This window comes from Sipha flava, unplaced genomic scaffold (genome assembly GCF_003268045.1).
Source record: "Sipha flava isolate LNK unplaced genomic scaffold, YSA_version1 118_pilon_pilon, whole genome shotgun sequence".
Taxonomy (NCBI): Eukaryota; Metazoa; Arthropoda; class Insecta; order Hemiptera; family Aphididae; genus Sipha; species Sipha flava.
Window position 1 is genome coordinate 857,474 of NW_020271743.1, and position 12,151 is coordinate 869,624.

General features: G+C 30.2%; 1 protein-coding gene across 1 annotated transcript; it reads left to right on the forward strand.

Annotated features, from left to right (window-relative positions):
- Nucleotides 1–10,540: 10,540 nt before the first annotated feature.
- Nucleotides 10,541–11,809, forward strand: LOC112693845. The gene is made up of 4 exons (XM_025569092.1): nucleotides 10,541–10,717; nucleotides 11,037–11,142; nucleotides 11,201–11,314; nucleotides 11,427–11,809. The coding sequence occupies exons 1-4, from the start codon at nucleotides 10,541–10,543 to the stop codon at nucleotides 11,807–11,809; spliced, it is 780 nt and encodes a 259-aa protein (XP_025424877.1).
- Nucleotides 11,810–12,151: the final 342 nt, after the last annotated feature.

A 12,151-nucleotide genomic window follows, 5' to 3' on the forward strand; every position in this document is an offset into this window, starting at 1 on the left:
ATGTATTTTTTGTAACAAAAAAAAAAAAAAAACAATATGATCATACGAGTATAATATTTGTTTTTTAAGTTTATTCATAATTATCATTGTCAACATTAATCTTATTTTATGGAATCTCCCATGGGGTCTGGCATAGAGATATTTTATTTTACTACACAATTAAACCAATGGTATCATTTGGCTGGGGAAGGACTGGAAACTGGGGCATTTGCCAGTTTAGTTTTAACTTCAATTTATAGTCGGCACACTTAAAAATATATGAAGTATTTAAGAGTCTAATTTTATCAACAAATTTTTATTGTGGATCAGCTGACTTCCAGAACCTCTCCTAAATCTGCCTCTGGGCGCAAAGCAACCAAGTTAATATGAAAAATCACAGTAATCATTTTTCTGAATTAAATTAAAATTATGTCATTCTCATCTTTATCTTGAAATATTGTTAACGTGATTTAGTAAAATTATGTATAATGGCTATAGTTTATAGATTTTTGTTCTCTTGATCAAAATCGAACAAATACAAATACTTTGAAAAATTGAGATAAGGGTTGTAAACGGTCACATACACCAACACAATAATAATTCAATAATATTGGCTTCAGAAAAATATAAAAACCAAAATAAATTAATATTGGTAGCGAGAAAAAATTTTTTTTAATGGGTATTTATTGAATTTCATTCTAATATTATGTTATTTCGGGGCCCATTGTAAATTTTTTGCTGGAGGCCCAATCATGAGCAAAATCGACATTGCACATATATGTTTAGGATATCCTACGTACGTGTGACTAGCTCATACATGTTATATTGTCCGATCCTTGCCATCACGGACATATATCAAAATTCTCGTACATGGCGAGAACATTTTTATATGTACTTGTTATCATCGTTTGTTGAGCAATTTTTTTATAATATCGTAATATTGTTTTTGTTTTATATAATTATAAATTATTATTTGTTAAATGGTTAAAATATTTATTTTCACTCATTATAATAAAGTTCATGAAACATAATCGATTTTTGAATATATTCTACAATAAAAAATATTTTGAAATTAAAACATATACAAAATGTTTTTGTTTGATTTATTAATAATAAAACTCACAGGACATTTTTTATTAGTGCTTCTAAAATTTGAACATCCATTCATTAAAACACGATATCCACTAAATTTATAAGTATCAATATTAAAACATCGTTTTTTCTCACCGAGATTCAAAAATATTAGAAATTTCTACGCCATATTTAAGTTTACGTCGTCAACACACTATTCACCATTGTACCGTCCATACCCATAGTCTATACCTACCGAAACTTTACTAAAAGTTGTTTGAAAAATCCAAATTTATATAATCTACAGTCTACATAGTCGATTTAAGATATAATATTAAGATAATATATTTGATAATTTGTACTGCAGTCTGCGACGATATATTTATACACGTGTCAGTGCCGTAGCCAGACATTTTTTTTGGGGGGGGGAGAACTTTTTTTATCTTTAGTTTTTGTAATACTAAAATATCTACTTATTACCTATTAAGTACTTGATATAAAAACAATAAACATATACGTACTTTTTTCTATCACTATACAACTATGTTAGCTATATTAGCAACTTATAGTACATAACATAATTATAAACCTTAGATTAATAATGTTATATTAACTTGTTTACATAACAATTCATTTTTTATTCAAATAGTATTATAAGCCATAGCGTACACAAGTTGGATAAATAAAAACAAAGGAGATTATATAATGAAGAAAATAATTAAATTTAAATAATAAAATTGTCTTTTTTTATAATGTATTAAAACAAAATTTAAATATTAAAAATAACAGAATATTATTTGATCATAAAACTGAATAACGAACTAGTAAAAAGAAAAATAACAACTTGTAGTGGGCAGTTTAAAAATAAATTTTCTAAAATTATATTAGGAGTACTTACAGTTTAAAATTCAAACGTCTCTCTTTTCTATTGGCAAAAACATCTAATATTGATTCTGTATCTAAATCTATATCCCGATGTATATTTCTTAATGCTAGACCATTCAGTCTATCATTACTAGTTGCATTGCTTAGGTAGGTTTTGATACGTTTAAGAGTAGAAAAACTTCTTTCGACCGAAGCTGTTGTAACATATTGAAAATATTGAAAACATTTTTAACAATGTATACATATTTGGAAAAATATCTTCTGGAAAATTTAATAATTTATCGAGAGAATTAGTTGGCATAATGGTTTCGTTTTCCACTTAATTTGCATTAATTCAAACTCTCCTTTTAGGATTTAATTATAGAAATCTATACTTAAGTCATCATTATAAAACTCTATAGCTGGTTTAACATATTGAAATGTGCTATTTATTATTTTAGAGGATAACAGACAAGAAAGTGAAGTAATTAAATGTGAATTTGACTTGAATCTTTCATTAAAAGATGAGAGCAAATCATTTATATACGGATAAATAATTGATACCCTATAATATGAGCAATAATCACTATTATTAACAGCATTATTTACCCGATGTTTTTGAGTTCCCACTGTTGTTGGGATAATAGGAGATACACCAACCTGTTCAGCCACTTTTATAGTAGTTTCATAGATTCATTGAAACTCTACTTCAGTTCTTAAATTTTGTAACGTTGTAGTAGTCGTTTCTATTGAAGTTTTAGCAGTTACAATATCTATGTTTTCCATTTGTAGATATTTGGAAATTGTGTATGTTATACCAAGTACCCTCTCCATTATAGAGCATGTCATTAAAAATTGAAAATTACTTATGTAAAATAATAGCTTTTTAGTAATTTTCTCAAGTCATTAGATCTTCTAACGAAGAAAAAATTTCTAAAAAACCATCAACAAATATTGAAAGAGCCTCATGTCTTTCAACCCATCTGGTTTCACAGTATTTTTTTAACCCAGAAAATTTTTTGCATTCTAATTTTTTTTAAATATATATGATATATATATATTTATATATATTATATATATTGGCTGACATTTGAAAAAAAGAACTTACAAGTATAAAAGAAATACTTAATAGTTGAAATACTTTCACAGTAGTTCAGATCAATTGTTGATACTGTAAATTAATTCTTTTAGAGTCGTTAATTTTTTTAAGCTCTTATCTAAAGTTACTTCTTAATGTATTAATTTTTTTTTTACATCTTCAATTGTAAAGTCGTTTTTCAAAAGTTTATAATAAACTAAAAGTTTTTTATAGGCCGAATTTTTTTTATCTCTATTGGAGTGCTCTTTACAACGAACATCCCACAATTCGGATAATTGTTTGTACTCCGAAATAAAATCACACAAAATGGCCCGATCGCGGAATTCGCGACTTGTGGATTCACTTCCGTCATCCCTCGCTGTGATGCCAATACTGATGAAGTGTCAATATCGACCTCAGACTATCAATATAATCATCAGTAAATAAATACTGACGACTCGATATCCGATTTTTCCATCAGTCATCAGTATGGTTTTTCCATACTGACCGTACATCAGTACTCACATTATCTAACTAAATAACCCCTAACTAAATAAAATTTGTAAATTTCTAATGTTCAGCAAAACGCAGAAACTCATAATTAACTTAAAAATTCATGGTGTGATATAATTAATTAATACAGTCGAGCATAAATTAGTATATTAAGTTTTACAATAATAATTAGTATAATATTTACTTTCAATGATATGTGATGTTGTAGTAAGATATAATCCTGAGTGAGTAAATGAAAGTAAATGATTAACTGTAAACATTATAGCTGTTACAAAAATGCATTAGTGCAACTAAAACACTAATACAAAATTATAATGATTTAAAACTAAATCATATGATAATAAAAAATAATATTAGGATTGTAATTTTTTTTTCTGCTTATTTATATTTTAGCCACATTTAAGATTTCATCTTCATCTTGACTATCCATAAAAAAGGCCTATTTCTTTATCTACGAGTATAGATCTGTATAATGTAATATTATAATCACGATAATGCATTTTATTTTTTCCCTTAAATTACACAGGTCAATCATTAACTAATTATAGATATACTTGTTATTATAAACCAATCTGTGTTATGAAAATAAGAGATATATGATATTTTTGTTTGAAAAAAATTCAATCAAATTCAGTTGTTTGTTTGAAATTTACATTAGATACATTGGCACATTTGCCTAGCAATAAAAACGATTTATTTAAGAAATTAATATTTTGTAAACTACTTATTTACAATTGCATGATAATACAACACGTATACTTACCTTATTTGTACGTGAGCATTGCATAATAATATTACCAAAAACAATTGTTAAATAATGAAAAAATAATGCTATAGTATTATTATTATTATTATTATTATGCATTTTAATATATCATTATATAAATAATATTTAAATAATATTACTGGTATATTCAACGTGGTATGGTCGTTGGCATTATATGTGTATTTTTTAGTTTAATCTAAAGCTAAATTTACACGAAAACGAAAGTAAGTTAAATTTTTAAACGTTTTTTCTACTAAATTACACGACTAAATGATTCAATTCGATTAAAACCAAAAAGCGGTTTAGTTGATTTTAACATATGCGAAAAGCACTGCCATCAAGATTGAAAGTAGAAATACCATTCAGTACAATATGATGTCCTAGTTGTTTAAATGGTCGAATTTAGCCATAGGCAATGACCGAATTGTTAAAAATGACCAAAAGTAGACGGATTTTCAACTTTAATCGAATTAAATCATTGATCATGCGATTTAGTCGAAAATTGGTTTACAAATTAAAGTTTCTTTCAATTTTTTCGCATGGCAACAGTCATTTGATCGCGGTCGACCTGTTTAGACGCAGCTTTAGGTTAAACCAAAATGTGTGCATCTTGAAAAACAGTCAATATATTTTTCTTATTCACAGATACTGACGCCTTGAAACGTACTTTGGTTCTTGGATGGATGGCCATTTGGGAACACTACGTGCCATTGGCTTCTTTGTTTTTTTTTAAACTGTCCTTAGCGTGAAATAAGAAAAGGAAATAAGCTTATGAAACAAAGCTTATAATAGTTATTTTACCTAGTGCATTAAGAAGTCGAATGATATAAAAAAAATCGACCATATTAGTACATCGAAATAGTATAGATATTTTTGTGGCATAGGCAATTTCGTATTATTTATTGAATTTATAATATAATTTTTAAGTCAATCGCGTTGTATGATAATTACATTATACGTTCAACAAATAATAATACGAGATTACCTATGCCTTCAAAATACCTAATCCTATACTATTTCGTTGTATTTATATGTTCAATTTAATTTTACATCATCCAACTTCTTAATGCTTTAGGTAAAATAACTATTGTAAGCTTTGTTTCCATAAGCTTCTTTCCTTTTCCGATATGATCACCGCTGCCATCAACACAACTTTTTGACATCTAGCTTATAATAGTCCACGTAACACTTTTCGCCGATTTTCAATTCTACTTTCATCCTGTAGACCGCCGAATTTCTAGTGTTCCGCAGCCATAGCACTTCAGTCTTTAACTCTGGACCGCGGTTTTCTGCCTTTTGTTTTTCAGTGTTTGCAGTAACACCGAGTATTTGGCGTCTATGGTCAAGAGTGGCTAGGGTACTGATGTTTTGGTCCACCACTATACCGCCGGACGGTGCGTACACTAACTGACTTTTAGCCACCTCAAAACACCTTTTGTGCATGATACGATTGCACGCTGTCAAACGGAATATTCAAGTTTTAGATAGAATACAGTACTTTTACTTAATCCCGCGAGTACCCCAAAAATAGAATGAGGATTTTGATGATAGAATTGTATTTTTTAGAAACTTTTGTTTTTGTACCAAATCTTATCTCTAGTCATATATGTCTACCTTACCGATGCATTCAACCATTTTCAAAATTCTAAAAAGACATCTCTGATCACACAGCGAACATTTCTTCTTCGTATACATCATTTTCTTAACTTTCAGATGGCCGACCATATCACAAATACAAATTGCTTCCATGTTGTTCATTGTTTTTTAATTTATCTTCCACAACAAATTAAATATAAAAACAATAAAATATACTCTTGGTATATTTGAAACGAATAAATTACAAAACAAATTCGTAATACGGAAGACAAAATTAACGAAATCGACGGAAAATGTAAGAATAATTCTACCATCGAGGTATCAACAACTGTCTCCAGTGGTAACTAAGAAAAACGTTAATTGATTTTTCGAGATTGTCTATGACAACTATTAAGTAATATTATTTTTATAAAACATCAAAATCACATGATTTGGATTCGCGCGGGGTTTTAAAATACACTGTTCGTTTTATGTCGAAATAAAAAATAAATAAAAATTACTTTTTTAATTTTACATAATAATTTATATATATAATTTATTATTTATTTATTATTTATATAATAATAATATATAGTATTTTCTGATGCATTAATATATTTTTCTTTATTGCAATTCTCTCTTTAATCATTTAATAGAAGTAAAATATTTTCAAACAGTTTTGACATATATGTAAAATAAATCATAAGATGTATATGAATTCAGTAGTATAATGATTATAATAAAAAGAATATAATATTACAAAGTGTATTTTTGCTGTAAGAATGATACTGTAGAATGATACATAATACTGTCAGTATCAAAAATATTGTCAGTGATATTGATCGTGTGAGGGCCGCTTTATAAATATACCTTTATATATATTTTTTTTTTGACGTCCAAACGGCCTTGTCCAAATGGCTATGTCCATTTGTCCCTATTCGCCAATCAAGGCAAGTTAGTGAACGAAGTATAACTTAATTCCGAAATCATAGAAATAATTGTTTTTAGAGACGTACTTTTTTTTGACGTAGTCAAATTTTCGTATTCATTGTTATTAGTTTTGTAAAAATTTATAAGACAGTAAATTCCACATAACGAAAATTAATATAACGCAGAGGTATTGTCTTATTGTTTAAATTTCCCTGCCGTTTAATTATAAATATATGTATTATATTCGTAGAATTAACAATATGATATATATATGTGATATACATACGTATACTTTATATTATTTATAGTCCGATACACGTAATTCACACGTTATTTGTTTTAACTTGATGGACAGTAAAATGGGTTGAATGAAAACGTATACACATATGTTTTATATACATGGACCCCTAGCCTAGTGGTTAATATAAAAATTACCATCAATTGACCGTGGAGGTGGAGGAGGAGACGGAGCTGGTACAGATAAAGACATGCTAAAGCTCTGAGACACAGAATATTCTTCACCGCCACTCATTATATTATTAAGTTTAGGTGTATAGTACAATGTAATATAATATGTATTATACGAAATCAAGCCAAAAATTACGAAATGCAATGAACACGGAATTATAAAGCCAACTAAATAGGTACCGACTCATATTTTATTGTACGTTTACCGAATTAAAGTAGATATGAGGTACATAATGAAGTTATATCTATAGAAAAATACCTTATAACATGCATAAGATAAGGTATATGAAATGAATAGACCTTAATATCGTTGATATTTTGGAAATTCATACTATTTTAAGTAATATCTTATAAAAAAAATCAGTTTTGCAATAAATTTGGCGATAATGATTAACGATTATAAATATGTAATCATGATTACTGATTACTTTGAGAGATGATTAAACGATTAATGATTAATGTAATTTAATAAAGTAATCGTAATCGATTACGTAATTTAATCGTGAATTAATCGATTACGCCCAACATTTCATACAGGCACCCTCGAGAAAAATGTAAATTTACTTCTGTAGATTTTCAGTTTACATATGTAAATACTTTTGAATATACGGACAACGTAAGTAATCAATGGTAAACGATTGAATTAACAAGGTTAACTCATAATGTACTGGTGTGAAGTTATTCGTTTTAAATTTTTTTTTTTCAACCATCCATTTTGATTGGACGTAAATTATCAATTATTCAAAAACAATTATTGTGTTGTGTTCATGATTTTCTCGATTACAATGATCATTCATATCAAACCGATAAACCATTTTCACAGCAAATACGTATTAAAAATAATAATAATTTTCGTTAGCTTTACCGGCTATGTTTCACCGTTCGCAAAGCACAAACGACACAATCTTATAAGATGCTGATTCGGTAATTTTTTACTAGCGAAATGCAAACATGCTGATTAAATTTTTTTACATAACGAAGCCGGGTACACATACAACATTTCTATCATAAATACACGAGAATGTGTATAAAGACCTACGCAGATCTAGTACTTTTCTAAGTTAAATGTGCCAGTTAATAGTAGTCTTACAATCTTTATTTTCGAGCTGGTACTTGAAGGTCCCCAAAAAAACATCAACTCACAAAACGATAAAAAAAGTGCTTAAAAAATTGTAAAATATTATAATTTTTTAATGATATACAATTATTTTTAATGTTAAGTATATGATTAGCTGATTATTTATAATACTACAATATTATATAAATAATACGAATAATACCCTATAACTAGAGCGCGGATTTCTATGCAATCGCATATTTTTTTCCTTTCAATATTTTTGGATTTTTGTCAGTTATCTCCACGAATCATCATAATTTGAAGCTAATGGTGAAATTTTTTTTTTGCATATTTCTGCATATTTAGAGGTTATTACATATTTTTGCATATTTTGACAAAATTCAAAATTTATTGCATATTGAAGTGAAAATTTAAAAAAAAATGTATAAAATATTATTTTGTCTAATAGAAAAGTTAAAAATAAATTTCATAGTCACTAAATAATAATTTATATATATATTTAGTTATAAAATAAATAATCGATAACGACGTAAACTTAATCGCTCTTGCTGTGTCAGTCGATTATCGACATACCATTTACTTCAAATATGCCCCAATAACTTTGGTCGACATCAAAGTTCGTTTTCAGTCTTTAAAAATATGTTAACCGATAAACGACATATCTTCACAGAAGATAAACTTGAAATGCATATGATTATTTATTTTAAAAATAAATAAAATTTAAAAAAAAAATAAATTCAAAAAATTCCCTAAATTTTTTTGTATGAAGTATTTAAGTAATTAATTTTTATAAGTTGAATTATAAATTTTAAATAAATAAAAAATTCTTGCATATTTTTTGCATATTTTCATAATTTTGACTGCATATTTTTTACATATTTTCATGATTTTGACTGCATATTTTTTGCATATTTTCATGATTTTTACTGCATATTATATGGCATATTTCGATACTTTTAAGTGCATTCAAATCAGCGCTCTACTTATAATTTAATATTTTTTTTAACGATTAATAAATTGTAAAGTTGATTGTTTTTATAATGGTTATTTTTAATATAGTGTAATTTTCTTTTACCGGCCATTTACTAAACAGCTAAATAACATTCGGTTCATCGAAACCATGAAAACGCATGTGTATACTCCGATTGCCTATCTCATCTCATTCATAGATTTCTAGACTCATTCCACGTGTGCTCACAGTTGAGAACGGTCGTCTTGAAACTTTTTCTCTTTTCATTAGTCACTGACTACTACTTTCTAATACTATTTCGCGATGAATAGAAACCAACAGCAATACGGACAACGCATGTTGATGAATCCTGCCAGTCGCCAATGCACCGAGTGCAGACGCCATCCGGTTAGCCGACAAATGGAAGCAACCGTAGGACGCCGTTCGACTACGGAATACGTATCGAACGATCGAGACGGACGATCACGTCCATATTCGGTCGAAAGAGACAACCGCGATTATAGTAAGTATAATAATAATGTTTTTCGTGCTAGGGATGTTCGCAGGGACCAAAGGTCAAGCGAAGTGCAGCGGATCGGCAAAAAACCCGAGTCGGGCAGTAGAGATACTTCCACACCATCGTTTCGACGATTGTCGTCGTCACGGACACGGGGCGCTCGACCCGGAAGAACGCTGCTTGTACACGGGCTGGGAGGTGATATAAATTGCGATAAAGTATTCAATATTTTCTGTCTGTACGGCAATGTGACTACCGTGAAAATACTCAAGAAAGGACAGGTACTCGTCGAGCTAAACGACGTCGAGGCCGCCAAACGGTGCGTGACCCACCTGCACTTGATGCCATTGGATCAGCAAAAAAAGCTGAAAGTGAAGTAAGCGATCAATTTTGAAATGTTTGGATCATAACAGTCTAAGGGTTGGGGTATTGAATTTAAATGCTAATCCTGATCCTCACCATCTGTTAAAAAAACATTTACAATAATACTACACATGCCAAGGAAAATAAAAGTTAAAATTGGCGGTCCTCAGACGTTCATCATCCTATGCCACATACAGGTATGTTTTCAATGCGTCTCGTGTTTGGTTCTTTTATTCTCAAATGTATTGAACGAAATTACAGTATATGATAGTAAATTCAGTCAAGAGAGAGTCTAAACCTTTTTTTATTTTGAAATTTGAAATTCTCATTTTCATTTTTGTCGTCGATTACACGAGCACTTGAATAATTATTATACCTATCGACATCCCATGATTCCCATTGGACGTTTCAGATATTCCAATTTTTCTTATATACAAGACCAAGAAAAAGTCATCAGATTGTCGGACGGGACGCCGACACAGAAATACTACGATACCAGCAAACTGAACAGGTTTTCGTACAAAAAAAAGTTTGTAAACGATCGTCGAATCGCAGCACCATCAAAGGTAAGTTTTAACGTGTATTATAACGTTTAAGTTGACGCAATGGTGTATTTCCTGAGAGGTTCGTAAGTTGTTTCCCTCAGCTTCTTCTTTCATTCGCCTTTTGTTATTTCGATAGATATGACGGGAGCAATTATTTTACTTTTTATTATAGATCTCGATCGAATAACAAATACAACCAAAAATATGTTAATTACGTAGAGTGATATAGTAAGTAGATACTCCCTCTCTCCCCCTCCACGAAAAATCCTAAATATATCACTGCGTCGACCCATTGATGTAATACAGTAATATAATAAAATAGATTGAAATTGCCCAATAGATTTTGCATTTCTTCAACACACCATTGGATATAAGCGGCTCGCAGATTCGCAGGGCAGTGATAAACGCCCTCGGTTGCAAGGACGCGGTTCGATCGATTACAATTCGTTAGTCGTTCAACGCACTTGATTTTCGCAGTGATTTTATTGTTTTGTTTTCTTTCAGTACCCCAAAAACAGCCCGGTGCTAAATGTTCGACCGGCCTTTTGGAATTGAAAAGCGTTGACCTGGCGGCCAAGGTTATATTGTTTTTGAATCACACGCAGCTAGAATCGTCGAGTATGTTATTGTTATCACCCTCTGTACCATTGTTACGACATGTTTTGCGTGACGGTGTTATGAGCTTTGTTGTCTAACGTTTGTTACTCGATGGCTTGTATGTGTGTTGCAGGATCCAAATTCCCGTTTTTGATGAAATTATGTTTTTCAAAATGGTCCGAGATGTGGCAAAAGTCCGGGGATTCGAGCACCCTGATTTTCAACGCCACGCCGCCCAACACTCGGTGGTTGTTCCACAGACACGAACACCGCGTGTCAATGGTGGAGTATAAAGTGTCACGGGTAACACGAGCGACCGATGAAGACTGTTCCTGGACTCTATGGGATATGAGGAACCATGCGACGGAGGCCATTGACCCCGAAGCCGGAACTTCCGCAGAAACCCAGTCACCTAGTGATGAGTCGGATACGTGCAGAACCCACAGACGGTGCTGTCATGACTGCCAGTTGACGAGTGAACGTTCGGATATTTGTTTTTATTCAGCCCTTTCGTGATGTATCTCGTACTCGAACGTATAATAAAACATCGTTCTCATGAAATGTGTTGTTCCTCTTTACATAATTATTAAAAAATGAAAAAAAAAATGTTCTCCAATCTATTCATGCAGCTGAAATTGCGTATAAGATGATCTTTAATACTACTGTCTGTCACACCAACCTATATATTAATACACTGTATACAACTACGTAATACACTTAAAGTAAAATCACTTCAGAGTACCGGGTGCGCGCTCGGAATGAATCAACGTAAAAAATGATTTTTCATGTTTTATTTAATCGTTTTGGATTGAAATCGATGCTTAAATACTATTTAAAACTATTCTTGAGCCTTCATGA

Bases quoted from the DNA above. Each gene is read 5' to 3' on its own strand.
- LOC112693845 (XM_025569092.1), top strand. From the start codon at position 10,541: ATGATTCCCATTGGACGTTTCAGATATTCCAATTTTTCTTATATACAA. The intron at 10,718-11,036 runs GTAAGTTTTAAC...ATTGCCCAATAG, and splicing joins GAATCGCAGCACCATCAAAG to ATTTTGCATTTCTTCAACAC. The intron at 11,143-11,200 runs GTTAGTCGTTCA...GTTTTCTTTCAG, and splicing joins GGTTCGATCGATTACAATTC to TACCCCAAAAACAGCCCGGT.